At 33.3% G+C, this 22,301-nt stretch overlaps 3 protein-coding genes and 1 long non-coding RNA gene across 20 annotated transcripts; 3 read left to right on the forward strand and 1 right to left on the reverse strand.

The window, feature by feature from the left end:
• Positions 1-329: 329 nt before the first annotated feature.
• On the reverse strand, positions 330-3,776 carry LOC110641567 (probable methyltransferase PMT16). The gene is made up of 6 exons (XM_021793351.2): positions 2,795-3,776; positions 2,137-2,347; positions 1,672-1,972; positions 1,194-1,586; positions 991-1,068; positions 330-828 (listed from the first exon to the last, which is right to left on the reverse strand). The coding sequence occupies exons 1-6, from the start codon at positions 3,521-3,523 to the stop codon at positions 600-602; spliced, it is 1,941 nt and encodes a 646-aa protein (XP_021649043.2). The 5' UTR covers positions 3,524-3,776; the 3' UTR covers positions 330-599.
• A 3,825-nt stretch (positions 3,777-7,601) lies between these two features.
• Positions 7,602-9,297, forward strand: LOC110641330 (probable (S)-N-methylcoclaurine 3'-hydroxylase isozyme 2). The gene is made up of 2 exons (XM_021793003.2): positions 7,602-8,564; positions 8,675-9,297. Exons 1-2 carry the CDS (start codon positions 7,659-7,661, stop codon positions 9,278-9,280), a joined length of 1,512 nt encoding a protein of 503 aa, XP_021648695.1. The 5' UTR covers positions 7,602-7,658; the 3' UTR covers positions 9,281-9,297.
• A 118-nt stretch (positions 9,298-9,415) lies between these two features.
• On the forward strand, positions 9,416-21,522 carry LOC110641400 (probable (S)-N-methylcoclaurine 3'-hydroxylase isozyme 2). 17 transcript variants are annotated; one of them, XM_058139395.1, is made up of 14 exons: positions 9,416-9,659; positions 9,750-9,799; positions 9,895-10,117; positions 10,248-11,064; positions 11,255-11,297; positions 11,551-11,692; positions 12,068-12,491; positions 12,590-12,733; positions 12,822-12,850; positions 12,970-13,695; positions 13,846-13,874; positions 15,324-15,379; positions 16,927-17,543; positions 17,660-18,358. In XM_058139395.1, the coding sequence occupies exons 10-14, from the start codon at positions 13,579-13,581 to the stop codon at positions 18,263-18,265; spliced, it is 1,425 nt and encodes a 474-aa protein (XP_057995378.1). In that variant the 5' UTR covers positions 9,416-9,659; positions 9,750-9,799; positions 9,895-10,117; positions 10,248-11,064; positions 11,255-11,297; positions 11,551-11,692; positions 12,068-12,491; positions 12,590-12,733; positions 12,822-12,850; positions 12,970-13,578; the 3' UTR covers positions 18,266-18,358. The 17 variants fall into 17 exon arrangements, 13 of the variants coding, with proteins under 13 accessions (XP_057995378.1, XP_057995379.1, XP_057995383.1 ...); XM_058139396.1 differs by having other exon boundaries at positions 9,416-10,117; positions 13,593-13,695; XM_058139400.1 differs by lacking the exon at positions 12,970-13,695 and adding an exon at positions 14,716-14,842 and having other exon boundaries at positions 9,416-10,117; positions 15,237-15,379.
• LOC131175372 (uncharacterized) lies at positions 15,386-15,987 on the forward strand. Its single transcript, XR_009145502.1, has 2 exons — positions 15,386-15,714; positions 15,747-15,987. It is a non-coding gene; the product is annotated as an uncharacterized LOC131175372 (long non-coding RNA).
• Positions 21,523-22,301: the final 779 nt, after the last annotated feature.

Below are 22,301 nucleotides of genomic sequence, written 5' to 3' on the forward strand. Positions count from 1 at the left end.
ACTGAGCTCATCTTTATTGTGTTGGCCACCAAAAGTCTTTATGGTTAAGGAAGATCAAATAATAAAGCCTTGCAGATAACTTCTTGTTGTCATTCTGAGCTTTAAAATATTTCTAATCTTATAGACTTGCAATTCTGCTAGTGAGTTTACCTCTAAGAAATGAGTATTATAAGATATGTAATTGAATGGATAAAAATCAATGACAATTTAATTATAAATCTTATTTTTTATCAAATAAAATCTTTAGTATTAAATACATTAATGTCATAAAATTAAGAAGCCTATCCCAAAAAAAAAAAAAAGTCATAAAAAGAAGCAGATTATATTCATCCACAAACAACCAAATATTAAGATATAACATTGATTCAGTAATACTACTAATGAATACAAATATTGGAAAAAGGAAAAATTAAGAGGCTGATCTATATCCAATTCAGGAGGTGTACAATTAATAATTTGGACAGTTCTAAACATGTGAAATGGTGCATGTTGCCTTTAAAATTTATAAATTAAAAAGAGGAAGAAAAATACAACAATAAGAATCTAACTGAAAACGAAGCAAATTAAATATTGAAGGCCCCTAAGAAGATACACAGCCATTAATTTTGATCAGGGGTAGCAGGAGCTGTCCAGTAAGACTTCACTGCAAAAAGAAGCTTCTCCCTTTGAAGAGGTCCATCTTCATGGTCAACAATTTGACTATCCCAGTTTAATCCATCAGTTATTCTCTTGACTTTCACTAATATATCAACATCATCTCTAAAGATCACACTCCCTTCAGGCCGCAGAATTCTATCCATCTCTAACAAAATATCTTCCATTTCACATCTGTTACATGCACCCATGCAGGTCAGCTCTTAGCTTGCATGAATTTCAAGAGCAAACTAAGGAAGCTAATTTTGTGGCATGTGAAGTCCCCACGTACAATGTGTTCGGTATTCTTAATTAAAATATGCAATTACTAAACAATCTTACTGAACTTGAATTTACCTGCCCTGATAGAGGCTGAGCACAGAGTCGGCATGAATTAGATCGTAAGTTCTTGGATAAGTAGACATTGCTTCACACCTGCCAAACAAAAAGGACAAAACCGGGGAAGATCGTGAGGCACTAGCTCCAAGTTTTATTGTTATGTAAATTGATCAAACCAATTAACTATATGAGTGTGAATTAATGCTAGCTTAGTAGTTTACCAATCCTGATATGTTCCAATTAATCCTCGTTCGTAAATGACTCCAAGAGTGTTGACCTTGGCTTGAACAGGAACCACATTCATTACCCAAACTGGGTCATCAACTAGAGCAGCAGCAAATCCACCCAGGTAAGCGTTCATGTCCAAAAGGTTACGGTACCTTCCAGCTTGTCCTAATTGATTGTTCACGGTTTTATAATATGTTATTCTCCGATTCCATAACTTCATGTCTTTCTGAAGAGTTTCTGCTGTCACTCCTTCTACAGTTCCTCTACTGATTCTTGGTGGGATAGCATTCAGTCTCTCAGGCCACTTCTTCAATTTTCCACCTGCAACTTCTTCATTGTCCGATACCTCCGGCAAATTAGTCAAACAAGTCTCCAATTTTGTGTACCTGATGAAGAAAGATGATTTTGAACTTAAAAGAAAGCTAATTAAATATATATATTCAAATCTTTGCTATGGAAATGCAGACACACCAAGCTTTATCTGGATCCTGATTTGCTGGGCAGAGGGTTGGATTCTGTGTAATCTTCCTGTTAACTTCGCAATTTAAGTGATTGAGTGGTTTTTGCCATATAGCGATATCGCCTCGCTCTACCAACTTTTTCCAGCACAGGCTTTTAGCCACATTCTCAATTTTAGTCTGTTCAGCGTCCAAATCTTCCTGTGTTCTCTCCCAGCCTTTCCAATATTTCTTCCAACGGATCGGAGGGCCAGACAGAATCCAGTAGCCACCAGGCCGGAGAACTCGATCAACTTCAATTAAATACAATCCTCCTGTTCATTGAGACTTAATTTAGTGATACAATAATATTATTTTTAGAATAATGGAATTTCAAATTCATTCTCGATTAAAATTGAATATAAAAAAATATATAATAAAATGATTTGTACAAGCGTCTAAATTAATTTGATATTGAAAAAAAGGTGATGGTATATACCAAGCTCAGCCCATGGAATAAGGCAGCGAGAGCAATGAGCCATGTCAAAAGCTCTAGATGGGTATGGAAGTCTCTTGGAGGCGAGAACTCCGATTAAAGCAGGAACTCCTCTTTCTAGGGCAAATTGCACTTGGGCTTCATGGGTGTCCCTCGGTGCAAATGACAATGTTAGTATGTTACGTGACAGAAGATAGGCACCCCAACTTGCAACCTGCATTGTTACAAATATCAAGGCTTCGAACTCGATAATATGTTTCCGAAATCCGAATAAAATATTACCATCACTAATGCCAAAGCTTTTGGATATAATAGCTGGGAGCCGGTTTCTGACTGAAACAACTTAAACTAAATTTCTTCACAAATTATAGGTCGAGCTCTACTTTGGGATCATATCAAAATTCAAAAAGACAAATCATATTAAAGTTTTACTCGTCGGATTTTTCTTCGAGTTTCTCCAATTGTATTAGATACATTACTATATTAAACCGGAATTAGTATGTCAAAATTAAAGACTAGCTTAACACATATAAGTTAAGATTTTATATATATTAACATATATGAATAAAATATTCATCATATATGAATAAAATATTCATACGCAATCAAATAAAGAAAATGATTTTTTTTTTTAACAAAAGGAAATATCCATGAAGCTTACCCCACAGCCGGTATCAATGGCAGTCCTAATAGAACCATCTTTGAGGTTGATCAACCTCCCAATATCATCGATGTACGCGTCGGCACCATTAGGAAACATAGTCCCTCCCCCAGGAAATCTGAAACGATCATCCTCGTATCTGATCCAATTCTGCACTGCCTTCTCCACCGTAAGGTGTTTGTGAGGCACGTTCGCATACCAGGAGTAGTTCCTGCTCGCCGGCCATTTGAACGGGGTCTTGTAACCGTAAGGAGCTGGAATACGGCACTTTATTTTCTCATCTTTTTCTGGGCAGTGCCTTTCTCTGTATATCAGGTTGCGCCTACTAAATCTCAGTGATCTTCGAGTGTCTTCACATGGGGTGTACTCACTGAAGTTCACGTTGCATGGAGGGTAGATTTTGACCTCGGACGCTACCGTGGTTCCTCCATCGTCCGCCGTGTGGTGGCTTTCAAAGTCTAGCAGTTCTTCCTGTCTTGTGTTTGCGGTGTTGATGGTTTTGGGAGTGTTACATGGGATTGAAATCGTATTACTGGTGGCGGTGTTGGGTGTAAAGCCGCCGCTGGTTTGTTGCCAGAGGCCGAAGAGATAAGAAAAAATGCAGAGAAAGAGGATAAGGGCTAAAGAATAAAGATTCTTCTTTTTAAAGGAGAGAGGGATATTGATGGCAAGGCCTTTGGGGGGCTTGGAGATGGGATGATATTGTGGGCTAGAGGCCGCGCTGGCCATGGATGGGGATTTTGCCTAGTAGCGCTGCTGGTTGATTTTCGGTTGTCTGCCTCTCCCTTTAAAAATCAGTGGATTTATTGAAGTTTGGGATATGGAAGGTTGAAAGAAAGAGAGTTGAAGAGAAATAGGTTTTAAATCAAGTTGATCATGTGGATGGAGCATGAGAAAGATGAAGTTTTGTTTTAATTTATAGTATAATACACGAATTAGGTATGGTTTTAAATTGGAAAGGTCAGAGTTCTCATATTAGCTGGAAAATTAAGAGAAATGGGAAGTGACAGAGGACAAGATTTGAAGTATTAAATGGTGCCCCTCCAGTCTACCGAGTTAGAACTATATAATAATAATAATAATATGATTTGTATGAATAGGATTTGGGGAGTTAGTAATGGCTTAGTGAGCGGATTCGGCCAATTGTCCAGTCCAGTAAACACCGTCCAGGTAAGTCTACAAAATGGGTATGCACTCAGTAATATAATAGTTTCTGATTCTCATCTCTCTCTCTGTATTATTATAGTGCCAATTTTAGTTCCTTGTAGGCCTCTTCTTGTTCTCGTTTTCTACGTTTTGTAATTCCAAGGTTTCTTCAACTTGAACTCGGTGCAATATGTGGATTTTTTTTTCTTACCAAAATATATTTTATTATATATTTTATATTTTGTTACATGATATATATATATATATATATATATATATATATATATATATATATATCTAATATTGCTAATAAATCTATGTAATTATAGAACTTAAATTTATATTCATATATTCATATAAGGCAAAATTAATGATATTCATTTTAAGGATTAGGTCAAATCTTAATTTAAATTCAATTATAATACAAAAAGAGTAAATATAGTAGGCGAGTGATAATGATAAAATTACTCAATTTAAATTTGAATAATAATTTTAATAATTGAATATATCTTAAATTTAATTAAAAATTATCTTAAATTATTCGACTTTATTTTAAATTTAATTATTATTACTAAATACAACTTGAATTTATTTAATTTTTATATTTTTTAATTAATAATATATTAAAAAAACTTGTTAATTATTTTATAATTTAAATTAATAATTTCATAAAATATTTAAATTTTATTTTTTTAAAATTAATATATAAAAATTTTAATGTTATTATAAAAATATATATTTTTATATTTAATTAATTATTTATATAAAAATTTAAACAATATAGACCTAATATATAAGACTAGAACTCAATATATATGTATTATTTTATAAACTTAAATTTGTTTCACACTTAATGCTATGCAAACTCATTCTCCTATGATTTGATTAAATTAAAATTCAAAAATATTTAATACACAAGTTGGCTGTGCCAGAAAAACTAATAACTAAGCTTTACAGCAACGATGGGGAGACATGGAAAAGAGAGATTTCTGTTAATCCCTAGATGTCTAGGTTTACTAACTATGGCTCTGATTCATGATCGATATTTAAAAGAAAAAAAAAAAAATACCAACCATGCATGTCAAATATTAATTAATAAACATTTTTATTTTTGTGGGATCCGGAGAAAGAAAAATAGTAATTAAAAAAAAATTCTATATCATATATTAAACATGGCATTATGGTATGGAGTTGGGGTCTTGGGGAGGCTTCATGCAAAGGATTGAGAAAATGGGCTGATGGTTGGGATTTTATAATCTTATACCAACGCAATTGGATTATATATCTCTCCTTTAGCATGTTCTTTTTAGAATATTTTTCTAATTATTAAGTCGCATATATTGATTGAATATTAAATAAAAATATTTCATATATAATTTGAGTAATTTTTCTCTTATAATTTTTTTTAAAAAATTAAATCTTATTTATTTTATTAATATAATATCAAAATTAACTCCAATTTAAATGTTAAACAAGTTATAAGTATCTAATTTTCGCATAAAATGTGCTCGAAAATAGAGTTTGGAGCAACTTGAGTTTAACTTTTTTTATTAAAATTAAACCATGATATAATAATATACTTAAACTCATTTTAAATTTAATTAAAATTTAATTTAAACTATTTGAATTCATCTTAAACCTAATTATTATTTTAAAAAATACTCGAATGTATTTAATTTTATATATTTTAATTAATAATTTATATAAAAATTTATTTTTATTAATAATTTATATTTTAAAAATTTAATAATTTTATAAAATATTTAAATTTATAAATATTATAATAAAAAATATATTTTATATTTAATTAAATATTTATATAAATCTATTAAAATAATAGATACGCAGTATGTAAAATCAAAATCTATTACGGATGTTAAATTTTAAATTTAAATTTATTTAAATTTAATTATATATTCTTTAAATATATCTTATTAATATTGGATCAAGTTCAGGTACAGTACCTGTCATTCCTAAATACCAAATGCTAAGTACTCCAAATTGCACCATTATAATATTATAACGTTGAACTGAGTGACAAAAATTGTTTTGTTTACGCTAGCACCATTTTAACTGTACTTTTTGAAGTTGGGTTTATACTTGGGTCACTGGGATTGGGAGCCTTCAGTAGCCTCTTATAAGCCCAAACGTGAAGTTAGACCGAGCATAATTTAGTTCAAACTAAAAAAAAAAAAATTGATAGAATTGATTTAATTTTAAAATTTAGTCTAATTTTTAAATAACTTAAATCAGTTTAATTTTAATTTTTATATATTTTAATTTATTCAGTTTGATTTTAAATAAAAAAATTTTAAAAACCGAATAAAAAAATCAGGTCGAGAATCCTCAATCCCGACTCGGTTTTAAACCAATCTTGGCCGTTCGATTCTAACTAATTATAGCCATCCATCCATCGATCACACTTGACAAAAGCTTTTCACGAACCCAAGTCTCTTTTCATTTTCTTTTCCCTCGTCGACTTCTCCTCTCTTCCATCCTCTGCCGATTGCAGTCCGTATCCTTTCTTAGCCTTTTTCCCCCTTTTCTAGATGATGAAGCATCCATGGGGAAAGTTTTTCTTTTTCATCTCCTTTCCAGTACAGTTATCTTCGATCTTATTGCTGCTTTATTTAGTGCTTTTTCTTTGCCAGGCACTCCAAAAAATCTCATCACATTAATAGAAAACAAATTAATTATTCAATTTTACAAGATGTGATTAAAATAAGGCAACTGAGAACATCATACTGAATCATTTTGAAAGGCTTTTAGATCAACTCTTGGTCTCTTCCCACCTCCTTTCTGAGGTTCCAGTGATTACAGCTCATATTTTCTCCATAGAGTCATGATAAAACTTCGTGATGTCTGTCTTGGTGCTTTATCAATGATCATTGGCCTCAGCATGGAGAAGCATGTCTTCCATATTTATGGGATACTCAAGTCATGCTCATCTCCTACTTTGAAGATTATAGGTGTAGATCCCTCTGAAATTAAGGAATTGGAAATTTGCATTCTTTTACGCTGTTAACACTTCATGGACCATAACTTGCATGAAGTATTCATTTTTAGGGAGTTATTCTTCGTCTTTTTCATGTATTTGATCATTCCCAAAAATAAAATTAAATGAGAATAAAAAATAAAAAAGAAATTTCAAAAACAGAGTGATCAGAAAGATGGGTTTGATCAATCTAGAAAAATAAAGAAGAAATTAAAGTACATGAAGCATCTTTGGTAAGGTCATGAGATGTCGTCAGGATTGGTTGTTGACTTACCTTCCAAAAAATAAAAGTAGCATCGCCTTTTGTTTTTTGCGATAATCAACAAAGGTACCACAGCCTTTTGTTAGTATATATAAGATATTTGGCTGCCGCCAATTTGAAGTTTAATTTATTGACCGTTAGTAGAAATTATTTCATGCAATCAACCAATAGATTTTGATGATATTGTTGACTTTGTTGCCTTAATTTTGCCTGCTGCTTATTATATTGTAGTGACAGCTGGTATGGCAGTACTATGTATCTGATTAAACATTGAGCAGAATATACAAGCACTTCGTTGACTTTTTTTTTTTTCTTTTCACAAGCTTAGTTTTGTATATTTATAATTTCATTTCTTGGTTAATACAATTACAGAATTCAGTTTCTTCATTGTGTGTTTCTGATATCAAAGTTCATACCTTTCGAAAAGAAAAAACCTTTAAGTTACAATATTCTCCAGGGATATGGATCAAACACACATAGCTTTGACGAGAGTTGTTTATCTCTTCACCCATCCCTTTTTACTTCTTCTTGTACCCTTTATCTTTATCATCCTCAAGCACTTCAGCTCTTCATCCTCGAAAAGGCATCCTCTTCCTCCAGGTCCCAAAGCATGGCCTATCGTTGGCAACCTTCTTCATATAGGAAAAATGCCACATATCTCCATGGCCAACTATGCCAAAGCTCATGGCCCTTTAATTTCGCTGAGGCTTGGCACTAGAGTCCTCATTGTTGGGTCTTCTCCGATGGCAGCTGCAGAAATTCTCAGGACAAATGATCGTTTGCTTTCTGGTAGATGTGTGCCAAAAGCAGCTCCCTATCGAAGCCAAGAACTTGACCGTGTATCGCTTGTTTGGGCCCCGCACTGCACCGACGAATGGAAATCCTTGCGAGCCTTATGCAGGACTGAGCTGTTTTCAGCCAAAGCAATAGAGTCGCAAGCCAGTTTGAGAGAGAAGAAAGTTGCCCAGATGGTAAAATTTTTGTTAAATAGACAAGCAAAAGTTGTTAATGTTGGAGAAGTAGTGTTCGCTACCGTTTTTAACACGCTGTCCAATCTGTTTTTCTCAAAAGACTTAATTGGTTTGGAAGATAAAAAGGTGGCCAGTGGATTGAAAAATCTTATCTGGAAGATGATGGAATTGGCCACTACTCCAAATATAGCTGATTTTTATCCTATGCTTGCTGGGTTGGATCCTCAAGGACTAAGAAGGAAGAGCATAAAATGTGTTCAAGAATTGTTTCACGTTTGGGAAATTTACGTGAAGGAAAGAAGACAAAAGCATGGCCAAGATGCTCCAAAAAATGATTTCTTGGATGTATTTCTTGCAAATGGATTTCAGGACGATCAAATCAATTGGTTGGTTATTGTATGTAATTAAAACAGTTCCTTCACCTTAATTTCTCTCTTTTTGTTTGCTTGATTTGTTGTTCATCATAACCATGGTAATGGATATATATTCACCTTTTTATTTTGCAGGAATTGTTCACTGCAGGCACAGATACTACTACAACGACAATAGAGTGGGCGGTGGCTGAGCTTATCAAGAACAAACAAGTCATGAAAAAAGTTCGTGAAGAACTAGAAAGAGAAATCAACAAAGACTTGATAAATGAATCTCAGGTTTCTCAACTTCCTTATTTAAATGCATGCATAAAGGAAACTCTGAGATTACACCCTCCGGTTCCATTCTTAATTCCACGTCGTGCTGTTGAGAATTGTGAAATTATGAATTATACCATTCCAAAAGATTCTCAGATATTAGTCAATGTTTGGGCAATTGGACGCGACCCCTCTGCTTGGGAAGATCCTTTATTATTTAAACCTGAAAGATTTCTTGGCTCAAGTTTAGACTTAAAGGGTCGTGACTATGAGTTCCTACCTTTCGGTTCAGGAAGGAGGATTTGCCCCGGACTGCCAATGGCTACAAGACAACTTCCATTGATTTTGGCCTCTCTAATACATTGCTTTGATTGGTCTCTTGAAAATGGTGAGGATCCTGCCGAGTTGAACATGACCGAAAAGTTTGGCATAACATTGCAGAAGGAACATCCTCTACTTATTGTTCCTAAAAGAAAACTATAATTTCAATGGTTGTTTGTTAAGTATGTAGCACAACCTTTTGTTCCTTTAAATATAGAAAGTTTACTTGGGAGCGTTGTCTTCCAAGTATTTTTCCAAAATGCTTCGTTACTTATCTGAGAAGATGGACCTAGAGAATTATGGCAATGTAATAACCAGATTTCACAGAAAAAAATCCTCTCCCATCAAAATGCCAAACTAAGCGGTCCTCTTGCATGTGAATTCCAATTGGAATAGGCAAAATGTGCTCAATTTCTTCGTCCTGCTTAAGCAAGTTCAAATCCCACGAGTTGGAACAGAGTCTACGAGCTGAGATACCATTTCATACAATCAACCGACAGAATTACTATCCTATAATATAAAGTGCAGTTGCCTATAAACAGTAAATCCAAAACTAATTTCACGAAATTGAATTAAAATTATACCCTTAATCAAATGTTTTTAAGCTTTTGGATGCATTGGCCTTTTTTAGGTCTTTTGAGTCCAGCCTCTTCTGCAATCTTCTCCACGATTCTTAGCCGTGTATGTTTTACCTCCTTGCCATGGCAATCTTTCAAAACGACGACGTTTTATTATATCTGATGAGTGCTGTGAGATAGTTTCTCCTTGATTTGCAGATCTCATCTCTGTCTGAGCAAGATCTGCTTTATTGTTTGAGAGAGAGAGAGAGAGAGAGAGAGTGAGGGCAGGTGAGATGATCGGAAAACCGAAGAACCCGAGGAAGCATCATCGGAGGTCTGCGATGAGATATGGGGTGGATTTTCTCCTTGATTTGCAGATCCCATCTCTTTGTCTGAGCAAGCTTTGCGTTATCTTTTGAGATAGAGAGAGTGAGGGCAGGTGAGATGATCGCTGTCTCAGAATTTTGGATTCTCTATTTTGTTCTCTTTTTTGCTTTTCCTATTGCTTAAACTTGAGACTTTGCTTTTATAGCTTTTCTTTTCCTAATTCATTTCACTTTCTGCACCAGCATTCCCTTTGATTGTGAGTGAAGGATTCGGTGAGTCGCTCGTGGATTTTTGTCTTTCAGGGCGTTCTTTCTTAGTATGCGCTTAATACTTTCATTCATAAACCAATTGCTTTAAAAAAAAAAAAATTATTTACACTTAAAATTTGGTGAAGTTGTGAATTTGTATGGTTACAGGTGTGTTGAGAGAGAGGAAAAGCATATGCTGCTGTTATTCTACTGGCATTTTTGCTGTTAGTTATTTTAGAAGAAGGGATGACATATGTGCAATACTAGCTTTTTATCAATGGAAAGACATTTACCATTTGGAAATATAAAGGGGTTATAGATTATAGTTTTCATTTGGGATGTGATGTTTAGGTTATATAACATCTCGAGCCTTCATGTTATCTCTGCATTTAGATTTATGAGAATATTGATGATCTTTGCCAGCTGTACTTTTGTTGTCCTTTTCCTTTATAAGCATGTAGCTCTATTGTGGGTATATATATATATTATATTGTCAAGTTGTTTGATTTGATCTATTTATTGAGGCAGCAGAGGAACCGCATGAGCAAGGCCTTAAAGAAAGAAACCAAAATGATTCTTTGGTTTTTTTGAGTTGGTGACATAGGCTGTGGTATAAACCTTGAAAATGTCGGGAAATCACTATATACATTTTGAAAGTAAACATTCTATTTGGAGAATTAATGTTAGATTGTTTCCCATGTTTAGCAGGAATTGACTCAAGCAATTGGGAATCAGTATTTGGAAGCTTTAAGCAAGCGGATCTCTCAACAAATAGATTGAGTGGCAAAATGTTTGTAGAGACCCCATAGTTGTATGTCTCTCAGAAACTGAAAGAATCAAACTCCTAACAACTGGCATAAGTTCCTAGACTGAAAGTTTTAATTGATGTGTATGGAGTCTTTATTGCATATAGATTCTAGTTGAACTGCCAAAATAAACAAATAAAGAAATCAATAATTTGACTTCCTAGATATTATAGTTTTAACATTTTTCTGTTTCAGGCATGGAAGCAGTGGTCTTGGACTCTGCATTGTTTGAACCTTGGTAAGTAAACTCCCTAAACATGTAAGATTCTACTGCATTATAGAGACAATTGAACACACCTTAGCACGCACACCAATGATTTCTTTAATGTGCAAGTCTATGACCTTTAAAAGTATCATGTGTACAACTTAAACCTTTTTAGACAATCTTGATGAATTTTAAATCTCATTCTAAATTTGTTAAAAGAATGTTACCTTATCTTTTGTTTTGATTTGATAATATTTTCCATTTTCCAACTTTGTTGTGATGGCAGGTTCATAAGATGGGCGGAGAAATAAAAAGTTGTAAAGAAGAATGGACTAGGAGCTCTAATGTGGCTTTACTTGCTTCTTAGTACAACTGTATATGGCGCAGAACAGCATTTCCCAGTAGATTTTGCAAGGCATAATGTTGTGGTAAGACTACCCTTTTTGGAAATAAAGTTTTTCTTCATTGTACTATCAAGTCAGATGGTAGAGATATCAACAACTGTACATATCACAAAAGGAATTGAGAAGAACATCCAAACATATTGTAAAATTTGACTGAGTTCCTGTCAAGATAAACTTGATTTTAGTTTGAATATGTGCACCGCCAATCCTAGGAAAAAAAGATGCAGACTGAACACATGCCTAAGACATGCAGACTGATCAAACCCTTTCAATTTTTGGTCTAAATATAAAATATATACATAGTTAAAGAATTGTGAATGACTGTCGTCAATTCCACATATCAAAGTAAAAATCAAATGCTATGCATAATGCATTGACATTTTACAATTTTGAATGCAGATTCTGCTAGCACTATATGGCTTAATGGGTAGAATTATTATGTCCCAATGGTTGCTTAAAATTGGACTTCCCACTTTAGGAGTATCTGAGTGGAATCAGCTGATATAAGTTCTTCATGAGTTCTTTTACTTGAGAAGACACAGTAGTGCCTTTGAGGCTCTTTGTTCTCTGAATGAAACATAAATTAAGAGAGCGTTGCAGTTATGTGGGTTCAGATAAATTGATGGTAGGTTTGAAAGCAGGGCAACGGTGTAAAATTCATTAGTCGCAGTGGTGGTGGTGAACTTAAAAATAAAAAAAGAAAAGGAAAACCAACCCTATTAAGAACCCATAAAGCAACCGCAAACAGAAGCATCTCAAAGAGAAACAGATTGGCCCAGCAGCCAAAAACGAGTGCATTAATATTTTTTCAGAAGTTACAAAGGTTTGCCTCTTATTTTAATCTAAATGCAGTTCTTTTCTCTTCTTGCTCTTCTCAAGTGATATGTTGTTCACAACTGTATTCTGCATGCTTTTCTGCAGCATGGGATCAATCCTGGTTCAAATTTGATCAACTCCTGGGGGGAATTAAGAAGTTAGGAGTGTTGTTGAGATTTAAAGAAATTTGACCACTTCCTTTAGTTGCCAAAGTGGTGATTTAAAGGTTACTTGGGATGGCATGAGCAGGTTAAAGATTCCATTAATTTTACATCTGTTGCCTCATAGCTTTGGAATTATTAGTCAGTGCACTGACCGAGTATTTTTCCTTCTCTAGGTTGTTTATCTTGCTTGGGTGCTCCAAAGGTAAAATTGAAATATTTTTTTATATATTGTTGTTGTGTTCAGTTTTCTTTCTTCTTTCTTGGTTAACTATCCTTTCTAAATCTTTTCAAATTTTCATGCAATATAATTAATCTAAATAGATTTATCAAGATTTTACTCAAACTTCACTAGATGTCTTCAAGATTCCATGCAATCTCAGAAAGATTAACGGTTAGTGATGACAGTGAGGATCTTTCATTGGATATAGTTACTGAGTATGATTGGACATACCAAGGAATAATTATGATATTCTACTCTACATTTATATCTATGCTAACAAATCAAATTAATATCAACCTTATATTATAATTTATGGCATAAGTTAATGGATGAATAAACATAATTCCTATTTAAATATTTTATTGGGTTTCTTATGCAAGATATATATATATATATATCATGTCTCTTTCTTTTGTTAAAATTTTATGGTAAAATGTCATAGCCCAGCAACAAAATTGAGATAAATTAATCAAAACAGGAAAATTAGGCAACACCCATATCTGTAGATTGCAGTCAACAAACAACAACTGAAATCACCAAAAGAAAAAAAAAAAAATTAAAGCTAAACCCAACAACACAAGCACTCAATTGTTGCGAAGTGGATATTGGCTACAGTTTGATCCAACAGCACATTTTTACCTCCTTTTCAATCTTTTTTGAATCCCTTAATCCATTGGGTAAGCAAATTAATTTATATTTTTTATGGATTAATGAATGATTATAGGTGTCTTGCTTTTCGTAGCTCCATTGCAAATTTCAAGCATTTTGGCAAAGTGGTTATGCAAACTGCTTTTCATTCTTTCAAGTGGTCTTTAAGCGCTTTGAATCAGTGTAACTCTCATTCTGTGAATGTACACTACTCAAACCCATCATTGTACAATTGTGGTTTTGGTATTATTATTCATAGTTTAATAAGTGTGTTGAATCAGTGTTGCTCAATTAGTCAGTGCACTGACCGAGTATTTTTCCTTCTCTAGGTTGTTTATCTTGCTTGGGTGCTCCAAAGGTAAAATTGAAATATTTTTTTATATATTGTTGTTGTGTTCAGTTTTCTTTCTTTGTTCTTGGTTAGCTATCCTTACTAAATCTTTTCAAAATTTTCATGCAATCTAATTAATCTAAATAGATTTTATCAAGGTTTTACTCAAACTTCACTAGATGTCTTCAAGATTCCATGCAATCTCAGAAAGATTAACGGTTAGTGATGACAGTGAGGATCTTTCATTGGATGTAATTATTGAGTATGATTGGACATACCAAGGAATAATTATGATATTCTACGCTACATTTATATCTATGCTAACAAATCAAATTAATATCAACCTTATATTATAATTTATGGCATAAGTTAATGGATGAATAAACATAATTCCTATTTAAATATTTTATTCGGTTTCTTATGCAAGATATATATATATATATATATAACATGTCTCTTTCTTTTGTCAAAATTTTATAGTAAAATGTCATAGCCCAGCAACAAAATTGAGATAAATTAATCAAAACAGGAAAATTATATATATATATATATATATATATATATATATATATATATATATATATATATATATATATATATATATATTCATCAAAACAGGAAAATTAGGCAACACCCATATCTGTAGATTGCAGTCAACAAACAACAACTGAAATCACCAAAAGAAAAAAAAGAATAAAAAGAAAACTAAACCCAACAACACAAGCACTCAATTGTTGCGAAGTGGATATTGGCTACACTTTGATCCAACAGCACATTTTTACCTCCTTTTCAATCTTTTTTGAATCCCTTAATCCATTGGGTAAGCAAATTAATTTATATTTTTTTATGGATTAATTAATGATTATAGGTGTCTTGCTGTTCGTAGCTCCATTGCAAATTTCAAGCATTTTGGCAAAGTGGTTATGCAAACTGCTTTTCATTCTTTCAAGTGGTCTTTAAGCGCTTTGAATCAGTGTAACTCTCATTCTTTGAATGTACACTACTCAAACCCATCATTGTACAATTCTGGTTTTGGTATTATTATTCATAGTTTAATAAGTGTGTTGAATTAGTGTTGCTCAATTTTCGAAAATTTTGGAGTTACTTTTAAGTTCCTGCATATTTTAAGGCAATGCATTTGTTTATATTTAGTGGAAGTCATATGCTTCTCTTCATGTGGGATTACAAGCTTACGAAGAAAATTAATTTTATTTTATTCTATTTTTGTTGTTTGAGAAGTCAAAGAAGGCTGGAAATGCTCCACCAATGACTCTTTTGATTCATTTCCTGAAAACTCCACATGGGGGTTGTTCAGATGCTATTGAGAAATGATTTTAAGGTCGTTCATTTTAATAATATATTCAATATACTATTATTCTATTTTTGCAGTCTGAGAAGTCAAAAAATGTTGTAAATGCTCCCCCGACGCCCCCATTTGATTGATTTCCTGAAAGCTTCATATGTTGGGTTGTCCAGATATCTTTCTTTTGGAAGAAGGCCTGAATTTCAATCTACAAGCAGCTTCCCTATCAGTAAGTGATGTTGACTTCCCAAGTGCCTGAATAATGAATGTGGCAATAGGCATGGATATCCTGTTTTAGATGCTACTAAGAAAATGATTTTATGATCTTTCATTTTTTATATATTTAATATATTATTTTGAGCCATTCTATGAAAGAAAATCCTTTAAAATTCTTTATTAGTATTTAAACTATCTGTTGATTTGTTACAAAGTATTATGAATAATTTGATCGTAGCTAAATAATTATTTTGTATTATTATTCACGGTTACGCATATCAGCAAAGCAAATTCATTCAAGTAGGATTTGATTTGGGGTGATAGGTTGTGTTTAATTTGATAATTTAGGTAGACATAAATATCTATGTCCTATCACTGAGCTTTTTTGATTTTGTTGACAGACTGAAGAAGTTTTTACACGGGGCCTGGAAATAGTATTCCATAAAAAAATGAATTTGGAGATCCATTAGTAACAAGAGAGCCTAAGCATGGCTAAAAGCCGCTAATTTTATGTTTGATTGTTCTGGATTAGATATTCACTTGCTTTTTGAGAGAGAGTAGAAAGTTTTGTCATACTATAATATTGCATGTTTTTATATATATGGTTGTTTATTCACGTCATTTATTTTTATTATTGTGATAGTTATTGAATGTAATATTGTGACTTTATTTATTATTTGAGGAGTGATAGAAAAACGTCATTTCATCGAGGAAAAAACTGAAATGAAATTTATTTACTGAAACCAATCCAGAAAATCACCCGGCGGGATATTGGCTAGTTTGATTGGTTTGATCAATCTAGAAAATTAAAGAAGAAAATTAAAGTACACGAAGCATCTTTGGTAAGGTCATGAGATGTCGTCAGGATTGGTTGTTGACTTGCCTTCCAAAAAATAAAATTAGCATCGCCTTTTGTTAGTATATATAAGATATTTGGTTGCCGCCAATTTCAAGCTTAATTTATTGACGGTTAGTAGAAATTATTTCATGCCATCAACCAATAGATTTTGATGGTCTTGTTCACTTTGTTGCCTTAAATTTGCCTGCTGCTTATTATATTGTAGTGACAGCTGGTATAGCAGTACTATGTTCTGATTAAACGTTGAGCAGAATATACAAGTACGTCGTTGACCTTTTTTTTTCACAAGCTTAGTTTTGTATATTTATAATTTCATTTCTTGGTTAATACAATTACAGAACTCAGTTTCTTCATTGTGTGTTTCTGATATCAAAGTTCATACCTTTAAAAAAAAAAAAAAACCTTCAAGGATATGGATCAAACACACATAGCTTTAACGAGAGTTGTTTATCTCTTCACCCATCCCTTTTTACTTCTTCTTGTACTCTTTATCTTTATCATCCTCAAGCTCTTCAGCTCTTCATCCTCGAAAAGGCATCCTCTTCCTCCAGGTCCCAAAGCATGGCCTATCGTAGGCAACCTTCTCCATATAGGAAAAATGCCACATATATCTATGACCCAATATGCCAAAGCCCATGGCCCTCTAATTTCACTGAGGCTTGGTACCCGAGTCCTCATTGTTGGATCTTCTCCGATGGCAGCTGCAGAAATTCTCAAGACAAATGATCGTTTGCTATCTGCTAGATGTGTGCCAAAAGCAAGTCCCTATCAAAGCCAAGTACTTGAACGTATAGCGCTTGTTTGGGCCCCGCAATGCACCGACGGATGGAAATCTTTGCGAGCCTTATTCAGGACTGAGCTGTTTTCAGCCAAAGCATTAGAGTCGCAAGCCAGTTTGAGAGAGAAGAAAGTTGCCCAGATGGTAAAATTTTTGGAAACCAGACAAGGAAAAGTTGTTAATATTGGAGAAGTAGTGTTCACTACTGTTTTTAACACGCTGTCCAATCTGTTTTTCTCAAAAGACTTCATTGGTTTAGAAGATAAATGTGCGGCCAGTGGATTGAAAAATCTTATCTGGAAGATTATGGAATTGGCCATTACTCCAAATATAGCTGATTTTTATCCTATACTTGCCGGGTTGGATCCTCAAGGACTAAGAAGGAAGAGCTTAAAATGTGCTCAAGAAATGGTTGCCCTTTGGGAAATTTACGTAAAGGAAAGAAGACAAAAGCATGGCCAAGATACTCCAAGAAACGATTTCTTGGATGTATTTCTTGCAAATGGATTTCACGGCGATCAAATCAATATGTTGGCTCTTGTAAGTAATTAAACAGTTCCTTCACCTTAATTTCTCTCGTTTTGTTTGCTCGGTTTGTTGTTCACAACTATAGTAATGGACATATAGTCTAAGAGATCACCTTGTTTAATTTGCAGGAATTGTTCAGTGCAGGCACAGACACTACTACGACGACAATAGAGTGGGCAGTGGCTGAGCTTATCAAGAACAAACAAGTCATGAGCAAAGTTCGTGAAGAGCTAGACAGAGAAATCAACAAAGACTGGATACATGAATCTCAGGTTTCTCAACTTCCTTATTTAAATGCATGCATAAAGGAAACTCTGAGATTACACCCTCCGGTTCCATTCTTAATTCCACGTCGTGCTGTTGAGAATTGTGAAATTATGAATTATACCATTCCAAAAGATTCTCAGATATTAGTCAATGTTTGGGCAATTGGACGCGACCCCTCTGCTTGGGAAGATCCTTTATTATTTAAACCTGAAAGATTTCTTGGCTCAAGTTTAGACTTAAAGGGTCGTGACTATGAGTTTCTACCTTTCGGTTCAGGAAGGAGGATTTGCCCCGGACTGCCAATGGCTACAAGACAACTTCCATTGATTTTGGCCTCTCTAATACATTGCTTTCATTGGTCTCTTGAAAATGGTGAGGATCCTGTCGAGTTAAACATGACCGAAAAGTTTGGCATAACATTGCAGAAGGAACATCCTCTACTTATTGTTCCTAAAAGAAAACTATAATTTCAATGGTTGTTTGTTGAGTATGTGACACAACCTTTTGTTCCTTTAAAAAGATTCTATCTTTAATAATATTGGCAATGATTTCAGTCTTTATTCTAGCGATATGGATTTTCCTTATTCCTACATTTGTCTATTTATTAATTTTCTGCAATAGTGGAAGTAAGCGTGAAAGGGAAGGCCATCCAGGTTTACTCATGAAACCGGAAGCCTATAAGCTTAAGATTTGAAAGGCAATTGGCAAATTTTGGCCTTGAAAGTTATGTTAAATAATCAAATAAACTCTTAAAGTATTTATTTAAAATAAATATTTAAGCCTAAAATTAACAGAAATTAATTAATGTTGAACCAAAATTGGCTCACATGATCACGTGACCCACAACTTCCGTTTTCTCCATTTGTTTACTATCATTCCATCCTCCTTTTCCATTACTACCCTAAATGATTTCAAAGAGCAATTTCTTTTCCCACCCGAAAATATGTGGCATGAAACCTTGGTTGAATCACTGGGCATAATGTATTAGCATTTCTATCTCCATCAGAGGCCACCCAATCTCTCCAACAATTATGGGCAGTATTCTAAATCCATTCTTTTGCAACGAATCCCACCATCATTCATAGGGGTTGCGTTTCCAGCAATTAAGGCATAATCAACTGGAAAGTTCGGACCAAAATATTGGCTTTTGAAAAGATAGATATTTACAGTAGAGGAGAAACCACTGTCACTCAAGGACTTGACAATGGTAAGCATGAGATCATGGAAATCCATTCAAAAATAATTAAGTTGATCTGTTGGTTAGCCCAGGGTGAATAACTAGATTGAGTAGCAAAATGTTTATAGAGACCCCATAGTTTTATGTCTCTCAGAAATTGAAAGAATCAAACTCCTAACAACTGGCATAAGTTCCTAGACTGAAAGTTTTAATTGATGTGTGTGGAGTCTTTATTGCATATAGATTCATAGTTGAACTGCCAAAATAAACAAATAAAGAAATCAATAATTTGAGTTCCCAGATATTATAGTTTTAACATTTCTTTGTTTCAGGCATGGAAGCAGTGGTCTTGGACTCTGCATTGTTCGAACCTTGGTAAGTAAACTCCCTGAACATGTAAGATTCTACTGCATTATAGAGAAAATTGAACACACCTTAGCACGCACACCATTGATTTCTTTAATGTGCAAGTCTATGACCTTTAAAAGAATCAGGTGTACACCTAAAACCTTTTTAGACAATCTTAATGAATTTTAAATCTCATTGTAAATTTGTTAAAAGAATGTTGTCATGGGCTCGAATTGTAACTCGACCAGAAAATTTCTTGTTGTGACCCGATTGGGATAAAAAGTGAGATTTGTAGTGGTAGCGGCCTGTGCCCAAAGCCCACTACTGATTTCCTTAGGGGTGTGGGGGCAACGCCCGCGGTATGGATCAGTATAAATACTGTAATATTTTACCATTTGCAGTAGAGTTGTTGTGAGATATTTGGGAAACACATTAGGGTTAGGGTTTGAGAGTTATGATTTTATCTTCTCTTTTCATCATATTGGAACTTTTTTCTCTTGTCTTGCCCATGGATATAAACGTTACGGTCGAACCACGTTGTATTATTCTTCTTCTCTTTTCTATACTGTGTGATTATACGATATAAACGTTACGGTCGAACCACGTTGTATTATTCTTCTTCTCTTTTTTATACTGTGTGATTATACGATTTATGCGTATGCTTTAAATTTGCGTGCTTGTTATAACAGTTTTGATTTGTAATATTTTCCATTTTCCAACTTTGTTGTGCTGGCAGGTTCATATATATATATATATCATGTCTCTTTCTTTTGTCAAAATTTTATAGTCAAATGTCATAGCCCAACAACAAAATTGAGATAACTTAATCAAAACAGAAAAATTAGCCAACACATCCGTAGATTGCAGTCAACAACCAACAACTGAAATCACCAAAAGAAAAAAAAACCAATAAAAAGAAAAACCAAACCCAACAACGCAAGCACTCAATTGTTGCAAAGTAGATATTGGGTACAATTTGATCCAACAGCACGTTTTTACCTCCTTTTCAATCTTTTTTGAATCCTTTAATCCATTGGGTAAGCAGATTAATTAACATTTTTATGGATTAATGAATGATTATAGGTGCCTTGCTGTTCGTAGCTCCATTGCAAATTTCAAGCATTTTGGCAAAGTGGTTATACAAACTGCTTTTCATTCTTTCAAGTGGTCTTTAAGCGCTTTGAATCAGTGTAACTCTCATTCTTTGAATATACACTACTCAAACCCATCATTGTACAATTGTGTGGTTTTATTATTCATAGTTTAATAAGTGTGTTGAATTAGTGTTGCTTTCGAAATCAATTTTGGAGTCACTTTTAAGTTCCTGCATATTTTAAGACAATGTATTTGTTTATATTTAGTGGAAGTTATATGCTTCTCTTCATGTGGGATGACAAGCTTATGAAGAAAATTAATTTTATTTTATTCTATTTCTGTTGTTTGCGAAGTCAAAGAAGGCTGAAAATGCTCCACCAATGACTTCTGATTGATTTCCTGAAAACTCCACATGGGGGTTGTTCAGATGCTATTGAGAAATGATTTTAAGGTCTTTCATTTTAATAATATATTCAATATACTATTATTCTATTTTTCCAGTCTGAGAAGTCAAAAAATGTTGTAAATGCTCCACCGACACCCCCATTTGATTGATTTCCTGAAAGCTTCATATGTTGGGTTGTCCAGATATCCTTCTTTTGGAAGAAGACCTGAATTTCAATCTACAAGCGGCTTCATTATCAGTAAGTGATGTTGACTTCCCAAGTGCCTCAATAATGAATGTGGCAATAGGCATGGATATCCTGTTTTAGATGCTACTAAGAAAATGATTTTAAAATCTTTCATTTTTTTTATATATTTAATATATTATTTTGAGCCATTCTATCAAAGAAAATCCTTTAAAATTTTTCATTAGTATTTAAACTATCTGTTGATTTGTTACAAAGTATTATGAATTATTTGATCGTTGCTAAATAATTATTTTGGTATTATTATTCACAGTTAAGCATATCAGCAAAGCAAATTCATTCAAGTGGGATTTGATTTGGGATGATGGGTTGTGTTTCATTTGATAATTTAGGTAGACATAAATATCTATGTCTTATCACTGAGCTTTTTGGATTTTGTTGACAGACTGAAGAAGTTTTTACACGGGGCCTGGAAATAGTATTCCCTAAAAAATGAATTTGGAGATCCATTAGTAACAAGAGAGCCTAAGCATGGCTAAAAACTGCTAATTTTATGTTGATTGATGTGGATTAGATATTCACTTGCTTTTTGAGAGAGAGTAGAAAGTTTGGTCATACTATAATATTACATGTTTTTTATATATGGTTGTTTACTCACGTCATTTATTTTATTATTGTGATAGTTATTGAATGTGATATTGTGACTTGATTTATTATTTAAGGAGTGATAGAAAATCGTCATTTTATCGAGGAAAAAACTAAAATGAAATTTATTTACTCAAACAAAGAAAAACCCGCCACATCGCGCGGCAGGATATCGGCCAGTTTGATGATATAGCAGTACTTTGTTAACTTCGTTGCCTTAATTTTGCCAGCTGCTTATTATATCATAGTAAAAGCTCATATGGCAGTACTTTGTTCTGATTAAATATTTAGTTGATAGAAGTGCATTGTTGACTTTTTTGTCTTCTTTCACTAGCTTAGTTTTGTATATAACTTCATTTCTTGGTTAATACAATTACCAAATTCATTGTCTGTTTCTGATATCAAAGTTCATACCTTTTAAAAAAAAAAAACAAAAAGCCTTCTTTAAGTTGCAATATTCTCCAAGGATATGGATCAAACACACACAGCTTTAACAAGAGTTGTTTATCTCTTCACCCCTCCCTTCTTACTTCTTGTACTCTTTATCTTTATCATCATCATCATAAATATAACAATATATTTATATTATTATTATTATAAATATATATATATTATATTTAATTAATTAAATAAATTTAAATAATATAT

Source organism: Hevea brasiliensis, chromosome 17 (genome assembly GCF_030052815.1).
Source record: "Hevea brasiliensis isolate MT/VB/25A 57/8 chromosome 17, ASM3005281v1, whole genome shotgun sequence".
Lineage (NCBI taxonomy): Eukaryota > Viridiplantae > Streptophyta > Magnoliopsida > Malpighiales > Euphorbiaceae > Hevea > Hevea brasiliensis.